The sequence below is a fragment of the Halichoerus grypus genome, chromosome X (genome assembly GCF_964656455.1).
Source record: "Halichoerus grypus chromosome X, mHalGry1.hap1.1, whole genome shotgun sequence".
Classification (NCBI taxonomy): domain Eukaryota; kingdom Metazoa; phylum Chordata; class Mammalia; order Carnivora; family Phocidae; genus Halichoerus; species Halichoerus grypus.
The window spans coordinates 68077123-68094407 of NC_135727.1; the positions used below are offsets into that span (position 1 = coordinate 68077123).

A 17285-nucleotide genomic window follows, 5' to 3' on the forward strand; every position below is an offset into this window, starting at 1 on the left:
ATATGCAAATCTATAGATTAATTTATATACCTGGCAGCCATGATGATAATTTATATATAAGTCTCAAACCAGTTTTCAAAATATTGTCACCTCCATCCTCTCATTTGAACCTCATCACAAGACTGTGAGATAGAGATTATTATTTCCTCCCCCCATTTTGCAGATAAAGAAAGTGAGGTTGAGAAAGGCCAAGTGACTTGGCCAAGGTTGTAGATTAGGTAAACCATAAATCCAGGACTCTAACACTGGTCTAGCTGATGTCAGATCCTGTGCCTGAGTCTATACCACACAGCACAGAAAGAAATGAGGCAAAAGAGACTTGAACTCTGGGGTCTATTTTATGATCTCCCATTCCAAGGGCACCTTTTCTATTAGTGCTAAAACAAATTCCATGAAAAAAAAAGAGGGCCCCAAGGCAAGTGCTATTCTCTGTTGAGCCATGGCCTGGAGAATAGTCTGCAGGTTGCTTGTCTTGCCTGAAGACACTAGCCAAGTCCACTGATGGGACAAAGATGAGCCATGGCCTTTTTGAGCATGTTCACTGGTGATACTCTAGAGCCCACTGGGGGTACTTTCTGAAGTTAAGAGCTAAGACAGTAGGTTTGTTCCCTCTCTATTCTCTGCTTTGGCTATCTGTCTTTCTTTTCCTAAAAGCCACAGGCTCCCAACATCTGGTCTGACCGGTTCTACCTGAGTCTTCCATGTTTGAGATATCCTGTGAGGAGGGCAGGTAGCATAGGTCTAGCTAGGTCTGAATGTGAATAGTGCCATCCCAGGGCAAAGCAGCAAATAAGCCCATCTGAGGTTTTGCTAACCTCCCTTACCCTGACCACTAGGTCCTTCCAGCTTGTTGGCCTGTAGATCTAAGGAAAACTTGCTTTTGGCTAGTTTTTCCATAGGCAAAATCTAGGTCAAGGCAAAAAAAAAACCCAAAAAACAAAAAAAAAAAACACTGTGTCTCTTGGAATACACACTATCCTGTTGTTTACCATTTGGATGGTTAGAACCTGGTCAAGAGCAATGGAGATAATGATAATGATTCCAAGGTTTCAGGATCACTGATTTGAAGGCCTTGAAGACAGGGCTCAGGGAAGGAGGAATGGTCTCCTAGTCATTTCAAGGCAGGTGGTCTTCACCATTCCCCTGCTCTACTATGACTGTGCTCAGTCATTCCAACTGGGCACCAGAATTTTAACTTGCTAATGTTTAGAGATTCTTCTGTGGGCCCCTATTGGGACTTCCAGGCATTTGTCCTCCCCTCCCCCTAGCCCCAAAAGATAAACCCTCCTTCCAAGTAACAGGATGGGAGGTCCCAACTGGCAAGGAGGTCACAGGGCTTGGCAGGATCTTGGCAAGTTGTTAGGAGGTGGGATGCAGAGCACCCTGTTGTGGATGGGGTTATTCAGGTTTCAAAACTGTTGTATGTGGATGTGTAGACCACTCACATTCATTGGTTCCCTCCAGAATTCAGGGAGGAGCTTATAGGTTGATGTGGCCAGTGCAGGATTACCCAACATGTAGGCAAAGTTATGAGTTTAGGGCACCAGTGAAGCAGGGCCACCCCAAATGAGAAAAGCATAGATTTAATGAATTGTTTCAGAAGCTGGCAGTTAAAAAAATAGTGCTTAGGGCCCCTAAAGATCTTAATCTGGTCCTGAGCATGACCAACATCAGAGTAGCCCAGATGGTTCCTGGATAAAGTAAGTTTACCCCCAGAATTCCTGACTGAGTAATGCAAAGCTCCCTTGGGCTCACCTGGGATTACACTAGCCTACTAGTGAGATAATAAGAATAGCAAATGCTTATACAGCACTTACCATGTGCCAGACACCGTTCCAAGCTATATATAACTCATTTAACAGCCCTATATGGTAAGTACTCTTATTATCCTCCTCTTACAAATGAGGACGTAGCAGCACAGAGAGGTTAAGTGGCCTGCCTAGGGACGCAGCTAAGTGGTGGAGCCAGGACTTACTCAAGCAGTTTGGCTCCAGAGTTAGTGCTCACTCAAGAAGCCTCCGTGAAAGGAAAATTCTCAGTGGTACTTCACCCATAGGACACAAACCCCATTTTAAAAAATAAAGCCAAGATCTTAGGAAAGTCATCTTAAATTGGAGAATATTCAGGAAAGATTTCCAGGCATGTTGACTCAGCGTATCATAATCTGTCCCACCAAATCTCAGCTTTGCATTGAGGTACTTGCTCACTTGTGCACACATGTTTTGTCTTTGCCTCTTTTGGATAGAATTCTCCAAGGAGACAGGATGGAGACCACAGGATAGCTACCCTTTCCAAAGCTCATCTCTTCTCAAATCTGGGAAGAATTGTTTTCCATTTTCATCAGAGAAGTTGTTCTCTTACTCACTACCTCACCATTCCCCATCGCCCAAAACATTTTTGGTTTATAAAAGCCAATGGTTTTAAGCACTAAGTCTCTGGGATGTCCCGTCTTCTCATTGCATTAGTGGAAAAATTGGGGCCAAGAAAAGGGAAGGGACTTTTCAGGGTCACAAAGCCAGTCACAGAGCTAGAAGCAGAACCCAGGTCTCCTGATTGCCAATCCAGTACCTTTCTTGATCCCAGCCAACAAGACTTAGCAAGGCCCAGATCCTTCCTTCCATGACCCTCATTTCCATCTCCCTTAACTTTTTGACTCCCAATTGTTTATTTTTCATCATACCATACTTCTTCTTATCCATACACTTAAACTTCAAGCTGCTATCAAGTTTAGGGACAGCTCTATTCCAACTTTCAGGGAGCTCTTACATATCTGTCCCCATGGAACATGAAATGGGGACACCTGGGTTCTAGTCTCAGCTCTGCTAAATATTAAGTGTCTGACCTTAGGCCACTCACTTGCCCGCAGTCTGCTCTCCATTTTCTGAAACTATAAAATAGGAATATAAGTCTCTACATAGTCCTTCCCTGTTGTGAACTTTTCCCTAGCTAAATACAAACCACATTGAGTTTCCATTTTCCAGAACCCCTCAACATAGCACTTGTTGTGATCAAAGATGTTGGCACATGATGAGATTCAACTGAGTATTTTATTTCATAACTGTCTCTGTTGCAAGGATAAACATCAACTAAGATATAAACTACAATGTGCTACACACAGAAGGGATTGTTACCACTCAGTAGTTTTCCACTGTCCTGGGACTCACAGCATCTGGATGTCTGTTTGGGACTCAAGGTAAGGGGCTGAGAGCTGTTGCCATTTCTGCTCTCATGTCCTTTATCCCTCCCCTCGGACCTCAGAAAAAGTGCCTGGGCTGCTGACATGGAAGAGCAGGTGGTGTAGGTTGGGCAGGCTATGCCACAAGCCATTTGCAGTCACCTCATTCCGTGGCCCAATGCCCAGATATCCTCCCACCCTGTGCCCTTCTCTCTAAATGTGCTCAGTATCTTCCTCTTCTCCTGCCCCTCCACTCTACCCCGCTGCTGGGTTAGGGCCTAATGGGGAACAGTGACTCACTGGACTCTCAGAAGGCAAAGACCCAGACTTTGAGCAACAATCAGACTGTCCAATTCTCAACCTTCATCCTGCCACTGCCCAATTCATAGGCTCTTCTTCACTTAGCTAAATCCCATTTTGAGTTACAACTCTCCTAGCGAACCGTCCTTGATTCCTCTTGATTCCTCACACTCACTTCTCCTTTTCCACATCACCACACAAAAATTGCATTCAATTATATATATGCATATATCTTTACTACTTAGCAATAATCTGCAGTTGTTTGGTATGTTATGTCTTTGCAAAGAAATTATAAACTTCTTGAGGGACTTTTCCTTCTTGGGCTCATCCAAGGTCTAGCCTTGCACACAAAAAAACACTTATTGACCTGAATTGAACCAACATTAATTGAATTGGGTAGAGGATATGGGGAAGGTTTGTGAGCAGGGAGAAAACTAACATGTATTGGACATTTAGTACGTACCTGGCTATATGCTAAATATTTTGTATGCCTCATCTCATTTAATCTCCATAGCAATAATGAAAGATGTTATTATTATTCCTATTTTATGCATGAGAAAACTCAGACTTTAAGAAATTAACAACTTTGTCAAAGCCAGCCATGTGGTAATTAATTGAATCAAGCTTTAATGCCTATTAGCAAAGTGTTGATTAAATAAAATATGATATACCCATATAATAGAATACTGTGCAATTACAAAAAAAGAGTGAGGACTTTATGGATTTAATGTGCAATAATATCCAAGATATATTTTGAAGTATAAAAGGCAAGGTGGAGGATAAAATGAAGTATGGGTTACCATTTGTATTTTAAAAATAGAGTGTACACACACACACACACACACACACACACACACACAATTGCTTGTACATATACAGAATATCTCTGGAAGGACACACCAGCAACACTGGTGGCCTCTAGGGAGGGGAACAGGGTACTGGGTGAGAGGGGTTAGAGAGAGACTTTACAGTGTTGCACCTCTTGAATTTTGTCTCATATTAAATAAATAAAATTACATTTATTAAAACACAATACAATCTCTTTCCACAAAGTAGTGCCTGGGGATTGACTTTGGAAAAGTTCAGGGAGGGAAGGGGGCAGTATGCCAGTAAATTGGATTGGGGACCTCCCAGGGTACCAAAAGCCCCATCCTTTGCACCCATTTCCCAATCCCTCTTACAAACTAATCTGCACTATAATCATCTGACTATAATGTTGATTGAGGTCACATCTTTCCAGATCTCAGTTCTCTACCTATAAAATGGGAACCAGATGGGGTAGGATAAGATGGTCTCCAAAATGCCTTCCAGCTCAGACATTTAAATAACCAAAAATCAAAAGGGTGAATCCTACTATATTTGAAATCTTGGTCTCAAAGAAGGGCTTGGAGATTTTGTTTTGTTGTTTGCAACAAAGAAGAGAAACATTTCCATTCAGGTTTGCCTACTAGATGGTCTTAATGGAGGCTCCCTAAGTGGTCACTGAAATGCTTGTTCAAAACTGCTATTGCAGTCTTCCTCCAAGCCTCTGGCCTTCTGTGGCCTCTGTTCTCCAGGGCTATCCTGTTTAGAACACAAGGAAATTGGCCCACTCCAAAACTGAATACAAAAGAGCAAGGCCCCTTCTATGCTTAACGTCCCCTGGCCCAGACCTTCTGACTCTAAATATCCCTTTCCTTCTTCCTCACTACCTGCAAGAGAATAGAAGCTCTGTGAGAGACCCTCGGGAGGAAGTGACGCCCTAACTTCACCCACCACTCACCCCCCAATCCCTAGCAATTCCTACTAAAAAGCTCAGCCCTTGACTTGTAGGGAGGTTTGTGAGCTCCTGCCAAGAGCTGTAAATATTTTAACATGCCTTGTTTCCTTGAATGTATATGACTTGGGATCAGGCCCCTCCTTTCTCTGAGCTCTTAGAGAACTGAGGAACAAAGAAAACACAGCCAGTCCTTAGCTACAGGACACCCAGGTCAAATTGCAGAATAATACAGAGGGGATATGAGGAAGAGATTGAGTGGGGAGGTAGAATGTGAGGAGGAGGGTTGATTCTCCTTCCAGAAACATTTAAAGAAAGGTATAGCAACTCAATTTCTAGGGGCTGGGAAATGTTCCTGGAAATAAGAATAATACCAACCCCTTCACAGTTTACAAAGATCTTATGTATACATAATCTCATTGGATACTTCATAGTCCTATAAAATATTGTTAATTCCATTGTGCAGATGAGAACACTGAAGACTTGGAAGTTTATATAACTTGTTCAAGGCTAAACAATTAAGAAGAGACCATTTCTATGGGATCATGACTCTGGGTAGAGTGAGATGGGTAGTTAGAGGAGTATGTCATACATCACAAGACTGTCAGACTTCTGTCTACTAAACCCTTTCCAGGCCATCTTTCTTATCCCTTAGTCATAAGGATGCCCTGAGGCTATAGGAATGGAAAACTTGGCAGCAGTCTTCTTGGTAGCTGCCTCTTCCCATCCTTACTATGTATTAGGTGATATATAAAAGCAGGAATTCTGGACTCAGATTCTCTGTGTTCAAATCCTGGCTCTGCCATTATTTCCTATATGAGCTTAAGCAAGTTACTTAACTTCTGTGCCTCTTTTTATCTACAAAAGGGAGAAAATAATGGTACCAAATTTCATAGTGTTGTTGAGAATTAAAATGAGTTGGTACATGTAAAGAATTTAATTTTGGAGGACATTAGGAGAAGGAAGGGAAAAATGAAGGGGGGAAATCGGAGGGAGAGATGAACCATGAGAGACTATGGACTCTGAGAAACAAACAGGGTTTTAGAGGGGAGGGGGTTGGGGGGATGGGTTAGTCCAGTGGTGGGTATTAAGGAGGGCATGTACTGCATGGAGCACTGGGGTTTTTTTTATTTATTTTTTATTATTATGTTATGTTAATCACCATACATTACATCATTAGTTTTTGATGTAGTGTTCCATGATTCATTGTTTGCGTATAACACCCAGTGCTCCATGCAGAATGTGCCCTCTTTAATACCCATCACCAGGCTAACCCATCCTCCCACCCCCTACCCTCTAGAACCCTCAGTTTGTTTTTCAGAGTCCATCGTCTCTCATGGTTCGTCTCCCCCTCCAATTTCCCCTCCTTCATTCTTCCCCTCCTGCTATCTTCTTCTTTTTTTTTTTAACATATAATGTATTATTTGTTTCAGAGGTACAGATCTGTGATTCAACAGTCTTGCACAATTCACAGCGCTCACCATAGCACATATCCTCCCCAATGTCTATCACCCAGCCACCCCAACCCTCCCACCCCCCCACCACTCCAGCAACCCTCAGTTTGTTTCCTTAGATTAAGAATTCCTCATATCAGTGAGGTCATATGATACACCTCTTTCTCTGATTGACTTATTTCGCTCAGCATAACATCCTACAGTTCCATCCATGTCGTTGCAAATGGCAAGATTTCATTCCTTTTGATGGCATAATATTCCTTTGTATATATACACCACATCTTCTTTATCCATTCATCTGTCAATGGACATCTTGGCTCTTTCCACAGTTTGGCTATTGTGGACATTGCTGCTATAAACTTCGGGGTGCACGTACCCCTTCGGATTCCTACATTTGTATCTTTGGGGTAAATACCCAGTAGCGAGCACTGGGTGTTATACGAAAACAATGAATCGTGGATCACCACATCAAAAACTAATGATGTGTTGTATGGTGACTAACATAACATAATAAAATAAATTTTTTAAAAAAGAATTTAATATAATGCTGGCACAGATTTAATTGCAAAATGCTAAATAAATGTTAATAATAATAATAATAAGTAGCAGGGAGGGCTTATAGTGAGTCATCTCCATACTTTTACCCAGTCCCCTTGGGATTAGTGGCAGTCCCACATGAAGGGCATGGGTGGTGAACAGAAGAGCTCTTTTCTTTGTGAGAAGCTCAGTGACCTGAACAAGTGACTGAATCTGTGATCTCAGCCTCATAGGTGCTGTGTTCTAAGCAACTGTGCTAACTGGCCCAGACAGACATCACATGCCCAGCTATACATACACACGTACACGCAGGTCTGGATGTATGGGTGCATGTACATACCCTTTCAGCCTGGATAAGAGGGTGGGTGGGTAGATCCACAGGATAAGCTGAGCAAAAAGACTGTATAAGGACTGCTTGTCTAGTGACATTTCCCTTCCGCTTTTCCCTTCAGCTATGCAGAAGCAGGGAAGCAACTAACCTGGGAGCTTCACTTCCACTCTTTCTACCCTCACTGACAGCACTTTTGACTCTAGTTAGGACTTGGGTGTCTGCCTCCTCCCTTCTCTGACTCCTCTACAATCAATTCTGTAGTATTTTTTGGCAAGAAGAGAGATGATGAAACTCAAAATAGAATGAAGACTTCTGTTCTATCCAGAGCCACTGAAGCTACTGAAAACCAATCTGAAATCTCTGGAGGTTCAGTTGGCACAGAACAAGGAAAGTAAGGACTTGAAGAGAGAGGGGTGCAACTGACCAGGACATTTGTTGAATACAATTGGGTAAGACCTGCTACAATACTATTTCCTTGGCTGGGGTCCCAGGGTTATGAAAAGAGAGGGTGTGGAAATGATAAAAACAGGTTCATAGCAGCTATCTTACTGCAAAAATCCAGAGGTGATGACTTCTACACTCTTGAATGCTATATAGAAAGTCACCTTTCCCCCAGAAAGTGGACAGTAAGAGAGGGAAGAAAGGGGGAAAAGGAAGAGATTCCTCTGTGGGATGTGTAGAAATGGGTCAAGATCCAGGCTTGAGTTGGGCCTGTACAATATCTTAAACTCCAGTTGTTCCTTTAATTGAGCAAGAGAAAGAGAAAGAAGAGAGATAACAATACTGTGAGGAAAGAAGATGACATATCTAGCAAAGGTGATACAAATACACTATGAAAATGGGAGGAGCCAGGAAAATATGGTTAGGAGAGCCAATTTCATCCCTTCTTCTCCTTTCAACCCCAGAAGCTGGAGCAAAGTAAAAGATAAAGGTAGGCAAGACTACCAGGGTGAAGAGGCATATATTTCCTCAAGCCACCCAAACAGGCCACATTCAACACCCACAAGTAGGTGCCAAGTGATTTCACATTAGTAACCACAGCACCCACCTGCAAGGTAGGTAATTAAATGTCCTTAGGCTTAGTGCTCTGTCATTTCTAAGATGGGAGAGGGCTGGAGTGTCCTAAATCCTCTTCCCATTGACCTTTGAGTACCGAGAAGGATGCAGGATAAGGGGATGGATGGAAGCAGGAAGAAACTTATAATGTTTCCACGCTCCAGTGTTGGGGAGTTACAAAGGGGTCCAGGCCAAGATGTACAGACCAGGCTGGCCATCTCCTCTCCATCACCCTTACCTAACAAGTTTTTCATTCCGGGCCCTTTGTGCTAGTCTGCCATAACCCCTATAGAAGCCTCTATTATGTTAAACCTGATTCCATAAACAGATGGGAAAAAACTTCTTTTCTAATCCATGGCTTCAGGTGAGGTGTATGGTGTGTGTGTGTGTGTGTGTGTGTGTGTGTGTGTGTGTGTGTGTTATGAATAAAGCCTTTTCTCTAAGGTTTGCTCATTGAATCCCAAGTGAGACAGTTCCTTTAAAGGCAAGAAAGTTCACTCCATCTTTTACACAATCTGAAAAGAGTAAATGATTATTTATTTTCAAAAGGCAACAAAACAAAAAGATGCTGGTGGTAAAAGCAGTACACCCTCTTGGGAAACTGGTCTGTTCAAAAGGTCAAGATGGCATCCTTTACATATTTCTGCAAATGTTGATAATCCAGCTGCTTGTTTACTCTTCATGGCATTGGAGGAAATGTTTCCAATGACAAGCAAGTATAAATTTAGGGGAAAATGAGAGAGAGCTCTATGCCTGCTTGTCCAGTAGCCACACTCTCAGCTAAGCCCTGAGTGAAGCTGAAGTTGACCAGGGATTGTGGATACCCAGTAGGGCCTCCTCTAAGACTGAAACAGCAGTCCTCCCACACCCATCCACAGTGGGACCCAGGCAACAGTTCTAACCCAGTTATAAAGTTGCCCTGTCTGAAGCTCCCTGAAGAAAACCACTATATCACATTTAGGAATCTTGGTTTACTCTTCTTTCCTGAAGTAACAGCAAACCAAGGTCATAGTAACTATGCATTTCTGAGAAGTAAGAATGAGCTGTGGGAAATTAAGTTTCAGGGGAAGGGTCCAAACTGAGGCTTAAGGAAATGCTTATAGTTTAATGCTTTTTAGGAATAGGCTCAAATGCTGGGAAACAGTAGCATACAGACCCACTCTGCTAGCCTGCAGCCGGCCAAGTTGAGGGAATTTTCTTGGGGGCCCAGTTCCATACTGAGCAGGCATTCTGGGAGAAGCAGTTGTATATCCAGAGTTGCCCTTATACACTGGGCAAAAAGGAGTGGATCTTTCCAACAGCAATGGTATATATAAGCAGCCCTATAATCTTTAAATACATATGACATGGAAAAATAATATCTATGTGGTTTTTTTCATTGTTTCCCCAATCTCTTCCCAGCCTGTCTACATCTTCATTCAGGCAGATTAACAAATTTCAATTTTGTCTGAATGAGTCAAAATGCATGCCAAGTGAATAGTAAAGAATAAAATATCACATAAATCTAGAAGGATAGAATGGCATAGCTATAAAGTTCATCTAGTCAAACCCTCTCATTTTTCAGATAGATAAACTGAAGTACAGAGAGGTAAAGTACCTGCTCAAAGTCACAGAGCAAGTCAGGGGCACAAGCTGTCTAACCCCTAGTCACTGTCTAGCTGGTATTACTGACATCACCAGCCCTTTGGGGTCCAGATTTATATTTAGAATGAGCATTTGAGGTCACTGGACAGTGAGCCAGGGATCCAACCTCAACCAGCTACTCCAGCTACAACAAGCATCCCCCTGGTTGGCTTCCAAATACCCCAACCTCTCCTCCTCATCCCTTCCAGTATGAGTCAAGGTCCTAGTTTGGTTGGAAGGGAGGCAGAAGAGTTACTTGAAAGATGCCTGACCAATGGCCCTGTGGCCTAAAGTTCCATTGCAGGCTCTAAACCAATGTGATCAAGTTTATCTGGACAGTAGGCAAAAGCTTTCAGCCAAAGGCAAGACCCTGGTAGATTTGCTCAACAAATACCTGGTTCCTAAATGCAGCAATTTAGTAGTCAGCCCAGTGAGACATGAACCAAGCAATGAAAGGCCCTAAGATGGGGAAGAGAAATATAGCCTAACCTGCCTTTGACCCAACCCATCCTTGGGACTCTTTGTCTAAATACATAGTGTACTATTTTCCCCATGCCTAGAAAATTCTGTCTCCATTTGAGTGATCCATGAGTCTGAACTATCTTGTACCCAGTAACAGACTTTCCTGACCATTGTCCCCTTCCCTGGGTGGTGTGAGCCCTAGTCCCTATCCTCCAACCTAGGAGCCTACAAGGACCATGCTTATAAACTATGCAATAAAAGATGCCTCCCATCATATTTTATGGCTCAGTGTTAGACTGTCAGTCAAGGTGGAAAGTGCAGAGTAAAGGGTTTTCTCTGGAGCACATTTAAAAAGACCTAAGCTTAGAGCCAATGTTAACAACTCTGGCTTGGTCTACCTTGTCCCCTGGATCCCCAACCCTAAGCATTCCCTAGCTCCAACCCACTTAGGGTTCCAATAATGACCTGGGGCCCACAACCAATGCTATCTTGTTCCTCTTTATCCTCTTTCCTCCAAAAGTCAACTTTCCCTGGGTCCTATGCCTGGGAGGAGTGGCAGGCAAAAGGTTCCTGAGATATAGGCAACAGACCAAGGTCTGGTTTTGGGGGGAAAGGAAAAGATCAGGAGAGAAATGAGCCTATATTTCTTGCAGAGCTACAAGAAAAACTGAAACCAGGAAGCCATGCTATACTTTTCACCAGATTGCCTGGCTGCCCTGTCCTGTCTGCTGCTTGGTCCGGGCAGGAGGACTCCCAAATTTCCTACAAGCTCTGAAAAAAGTATAGGCTCATTTCTCTCTTGATCTTTTCCTTTTCCCCCTAAACCAGACCTTGGTCACTTGCCTCCATCTCAGGAACCTTTTGCCTGCTATTTGTGTCAGGCATAGGACCAAGGGAAAGTTGGCTTCCCTTCAAAAACAGGTGAAGAGAAGGCACAAGATATACTGTTAGTGCCACCACAGAACTCTACACATCACAGAATCCACAAAAACTGTACATTGCATGCTCTAGAATGGCCTGAATTCCACGTCCTTTCTACTCTCCGTGGCTTTTCCCCATGCCCAGAGACCCCTCCGATGTGGAGTTAGCCCCCACACAACAAAACTACCTTTCTCTGGGGCTCCCTCATAACAGTTACAATTATCTGCAGAACCTTAGATTCATAAAGCCATTCAGTGGCAGCTTTAGAACTGTAAAGATATTAGGCCTAGCCAAAGAGAATCTGGGGTGTAGGATGCCTCCAAACATTAAATTCACAGATTTTTAGAGATAAAAGGCATGTCAGCCATTAATAGAAATGGACAATGCACCGCATTAATAGAAATGTATAATGCACCAACCTCTGTGATTATGGGGGTATATGTTCCATGTTCCCCAGAATGGTTATTAGGCAAATGCTGGCTGATAAACATTTTAGCAAGCTTCTACTGGCTTCTTCTATCCTTTTGAGACACCAGTGCTGTGGCACAAGTTGCTGGGAAATTTTGAGTAAACTGTAGAAAGCATGTGGAGGCAGAGACACATTTGGAATCTCAGGATCTGAATGGTTACTTGGGAAAGCTGAGGGGACCAAGAAAGGTAGTGCTAAGGATGAGATTTTCTAGGAGCTCAGAAATGTGGTGGGGTATTCTTGACCTTTTCAAAATAAAAACTGAGGTGTTCCCAAGAGCATCCAGCATCAAAAATAACTTTCATGAATTCAAGATGCACCACAGCAAGGACCCAAGCCAAAGTATTCTGAGACCCTAGGGACATACCAAATTCCTTTCTGTCCCTTCCTGACCTATACTCACCATAATTTAAACCAGTAAACCCAGCCCTTCAATGGACCTAGTCTATGTCAGAGTACACACCAGCCACACCTCTGCACAGCCCACTGCCGCCCCCCCCTTTCCCAGCTGCACTGTGAGGTCTTGACCGGAAAGTCCCAGCCAGCCCTCCCCCTGAGTCCCCTATGATCACCTACTTTGAAGTTTGTTCCCCAGCAGTAAACCTCTTCCTGGTAAAGTAGTGGTTTTTCCAAGTTTCATTACATACTCTGAAGGGCCCAGCTCTAGGCCTGCTCACACCACATGAATGCCAGGACTTAGCTTCAGCCCATCCCCCACTACCTCCCATGAAGTTCCACCCAGACTTTGCCACTGACTCTGAAGGCCAACAGCCTGCCTTCAACCACAGGGCAATGCTCAGCAGGTGCCCTCCTAGGTAACCTAGGCAACAGCCAGAGGCCCTACCCTGGCTGCCTTCCCAAGAGCCCCTGAACTGCATCAAAGCAAGGAAAAGGTAGTCCCAGGGGTGAGTATGGCAGTGACCTTACTCCCAGTTGTTCTACACAGTCCAGGGACCCCCTATGCTTGGTCATCAGTGTGGCCTGGGCAGTCTCCGCCCTGGACAGCTACTGAGGCACACTCTAATTTTCAAGTGGGACCCACACATTGTGGTGCCAATGGGTCATAAGAGGCACCAAGAGGTACCCCAAATCCTCTTCTTCAAAGGTAGCCCAGTGAAAGGGCAAACTTTAGAAGGCGGGGGGTCCTTGGTTCAGAGCAGCGGTAGGAGTGGCTGTTCAAGGGCCCAGGGAATCCACAGGTGGACGCCCTAGAATTCAAGGTTTCCATGTTCAATAAATAATCCGGAGGCCCCCACAGAGGGCAGCAGAAGTACGTGTTGGGGTGGTGAGATGAGGGAACCCTTCAGCCCCAGGGCAACACTATGAAAAGCCACATATTCTGAGCTGCGAACTTTCAGCCAGTGACAGCAGAGCTGTCCTGAGGAGCCACAGAAGGAGCAAGCCTTCAGGGAGAAGGCATCCCAAGTCCCTCGCTCCCTCCCTAGACTCCTCATCAGAACTGCCAAGGGGAATCGCCATTGGCTTTCTGAGAAAACAGGATAGCTCCTCTGACTTCAGAGCCTATGGGCAGATTCAATGCGAAGAGAAGGCAAGGTTGCAGTCTTGCGGCCACAGGCCTAGAGAGCGAAGGCTATGCCCCGCAGCCCTGCCTGTCTTAGGGAAGAAGACCAAGTCAGCCCCACGCAAAAGTGGGAGAGGTGGAGGCCGGCATTCTGGCTGAGGCCAGACGAGGCATCCCACAGATAGTGGAGAGGCTCGGGCGCCGGGGAGGGAAGGCTCAGGTTGGGGGAGGCGTGGAGTGAGTCTCAGGGCCCAGCCTGCCAACTGCCTTACACTCCTCTGGCAGGAGACCTCGGAGACCGCCTCCCTGCTTGCTTTGGGGTTCAGCTCAGAGGGCACAGAGATCTGCTCGCTCCCTCAGAGTGGTAGAGGCCGGCCTGGCCTGGCTGGGTCATAACCACCGCGAGCAAAGAGACGCGCGCCCACCCCACTCGCACTCCCTCCCTTTCCCTCTCTCCCTCCAACAGACACACTCGCCGGCCTTGTGTTTGACTCTTCGCTCAGTCACCAGGATTCTTAAAGTGTTTTTGACAGAAAACACCTCCGCTCCCTGTACAGGAACAGGGGCTGCTGCGGAGATCCGCAGTACGGTATTTCTCTCAAAGCCCTCCCAGCCTCCCAACTCTCTCCTTTCTCCATGACTTCGCGCCGCCTCCAAAAAAATTTGCAAATATTTCCCCCCACTACACATGGTCAGCATACTTAAAAAAAAAAAAACAAACCAAATAACCCAAAAGGTGCGTCTGGATTTGTACCAGGGCTAAAAAGTTCATTCCTTGCCTGTGATCAATGAATATCCCAGGTCCCACCCAAGGGACGTCTTGCGCCTAGTCTCCATAGGTAAGGGTGCCCTGAGCCCCGCAACCCGCGCCTTAGCAGCGCCGTGGGCAAGGGACAAGGGGGAGGAGTCGAAGCAGAAAGCTGAAGGGGCGCCTCCGACGGAGAGGTCAGGAGTCGGCGGCAGTGGGAGCGGAGGACACCCTTGCCCAGAATGCCAGGAGGGGCGCGCGGGGCCACTCACCTGCTTGGAACTCCACTTGGCGATTTTTCTCTCTTTCCTCCTGCAGCAGCATGGAGTAGAGGATCCCAAAAGAGTTCTGGATGCCAAAGATGGAGCCGTTGCACCAGGTGGCAGCGAAGACCACCATCCAGCCGAAGCCACCTTCGGGGGGCTGAAAGCCGCGCGCGGTGCCGCGGGTCTCCACGGTGGGCGTGGACTTGGATTCATGCACTGGCTCGGGCTCAAATTCCAACTCTGGCAAGGGTGCAGGGTCCGGTAGGGGCTGGGGCTCCGGCTGCGGCTCCGGCTGCGGCTCGGGTGGGGGCACTGGCACCGGCTCCGGCTCGGGCTCTGGCTCGGGGCTACCCACCCACTCCTGCTGTTCCTGGTCTGCTTCCCGCCAGGGCCCCTTGGCTTCCTTGCTCGCCAGGCTTTGCAGCGCCATCTCGGCAGGGGGACTGTGGCTGCTCCGGCGGGAGGAGCCGCTGTGTGGCTGGTACTTGTTTCTGCTGCTGCTGCCGCCGCTGCCGCCGCTGCCGCCGCTGCCGCCGCCGCTCCGAGCACTGCTGCCGCCGCTGCCTCCTCCTCCCGGCTCCGCGCCCCAGCTGGCCCGCCTGTCCCGCGACAGACGGTCCCTCGAGTCCTCTCCTCCTCCTCCCACGTCCAACCCCCCTTCTGCTCTCCCCATGTCATCTCTCTCCTCCCCCTCCTCTTCTCCCCCCCACCTCTTCCTCCCTCAACAGGCAGCCGCTACAGCCTTGCTCTTCTCCCTAGCCCTTCCTGCTCCCCATACTCGCCTACCTACCCTAGCCACTGCTCCCTACCTCAACTTCCTTTCCAAACTACTGGATCCCGTCCTCCTTGTCCAGATACCCAGTAGAGGGAGAGTTTAAATGGTTTTTCCACAAACTATCCTGCTCCCCCTGCCTTCTCCTCCCCACGGGCTCCAAACAGGCATTGATCACCCCAGAATTTCCAGGGAAGACCCCACTGTCCTTTTCTCCCACTCCCTTCTTCCTCACAAGCAGCCTGGAACGGAGGTGGTCCCGAGGACCCCAGGACAAGAGTTGGACTGTGAGAGACCCCACCCTGCCCTCAGGAATCTCTTTGTCCCCCACTTGGGTTTGGGGAGAGCGACCTGGAGGGGAAAGCCCAGACTTCGGACAGAAGGTGGGCACAATCTTCTAGAGCTGGGGGCTCAGCCTCCCACGGTCCTGCGCAGCCCCCCCCCCACCCCCCCAGTCTCTCCCCCTTCGCCCCCGCCCTTCCCGGCAAATCCCTGGCGGGGCGCGAAGGGGAGGAGACAGCCCGGCAGCGAGGCCCGCCCCTCCGGGCAGTCAATCAGGGTTTTGTTTGCGCCAACCTGGAGCCCAGAGGAGCGGTAGAGGGCCGGGTCTGGTCCGGGGGCTGGGCCAGGAAGGGAGGGAGGTGCAGTGACACCGGAGGGGGCCGGGCCCAGGCGGGGCCGAAGCCCAAGCTCAGCTTAGGCTCCTCCCGGCTCTCTGTCCCGCAGTGGGGAACTAGGAGTCGACGCCAGGTCAAGCAGCCAGTTGGGCAAGGGCCGATCTTCCGGCCCTCCGGACTCGGCTGAGCCGCTTGCGGAGGGTGTCTTTCCAGCACCCACCGCCCCCTTCCGCCCACCTCAGGCTTAGAGACGTGAGAGTCTCGCTGAATGTCCCAGACTAAGGCCCCAGCCCCGCGAGGATAAGGGAGATTTTGCTCCCCAGAGAGCGCACGGGTCCCAGGAGGCGGGATGGGTGATCTGCCCTGTGGGCGGCCCGGCTCCCTGTCGGAGTGCGCTGCTGCGACCAGCCTCAGCCCTGGGGACCCGCCCCACGATCCCGGGAAGTTCTGCCTCCCCTGAGGGCCCACGCGTCTAATGCACTAATCATGAGGTCGCGGTGTGGTTACTAAGCTACTCCGCTCTCCACCAGCAGGCGGGAGAGCGCCAAGCTGTTTCTACCCGGCATCTCATTAACCTTCTTGCTGGGGGAAGACTGTATGGCCGGTGAAAATGCAGCTCAGGGCTCTGCCAGATGCGCACGAACGCAGAGTTACTAAGCACGTAAGAGCGGGCTGAATAGAGGGTTTTCGAGGAGCTTGCCTGTCAGGAAAGGAATCCGTCTAAATTCACAAATCACGGGGGCTATACCAGTCAGCAGAGCAGGCATTGCTTGAGCGAATAAGAGCGCCTTTACTGCCACCTTTTTAGTTAAGGGTCTCACCTACTTTTTCCAAGCACAAAACCTGAGGCTCAACGAAGTCAAGGCATTTTTTAGCCTAAGGTCATGGGACAAGTCAAGTACAAGCTGGAATTCAAGGCAGGTCCCCATACATCAAAGCCTCACACATTTCCTAAGCTTCACCACAGCAGTCTAGGGCTTGGCACTTTGGGAGAGGGACAAAGGAGGGAAGGCAGGATTTGGCTGAGCAATCACAGTAGGCTTCTGGGAGAGGTTGTGGCCTAGATGGGCCTTGAATGTTGAGAAGGATTTTAACAGTCTGGGGGTAGGGTGGGGTGTCCCTGCCTAAAAGAGACAAAGCACAGAGGCATAAAAGGCCTCTACTCATGGAAAAGAGGTAAGTGAAAGTTAATCAGGCCAAAGAGTTAATATGTATGTTACCTCTTCCAGGAAACATTTACATTTTAATAAAAATCCACAATGCTTTAGCCATGAGT

General features: G+C 47.4%; 1 protein-coding gene across 1 annotated transcript in view; it reads right to left on the reverse strand.

Moving 5' to 3' along the window:
• Window positions 1–15256, reverse strand: part of SLC16A2 (solute carrier family 16 member 2) — a 127441-nt gene extending 112185 nt beyond the window's left edge. The window contains exon 1 of the mRNA XM_078064357.1: window positions 14627–15256. Within this exon, the coding sequence (XP_077920483.1) occupies window positions 14627–15050 (424 nt within the window). The 5' untranslated portion in view covers window positions 15051–15256. The remainder of the gene's footprint in view (window positions 1–14626) is intronic.
• Between the last annotated feature and the right edge of the window lie 2029 nt (window positions 15257–17285).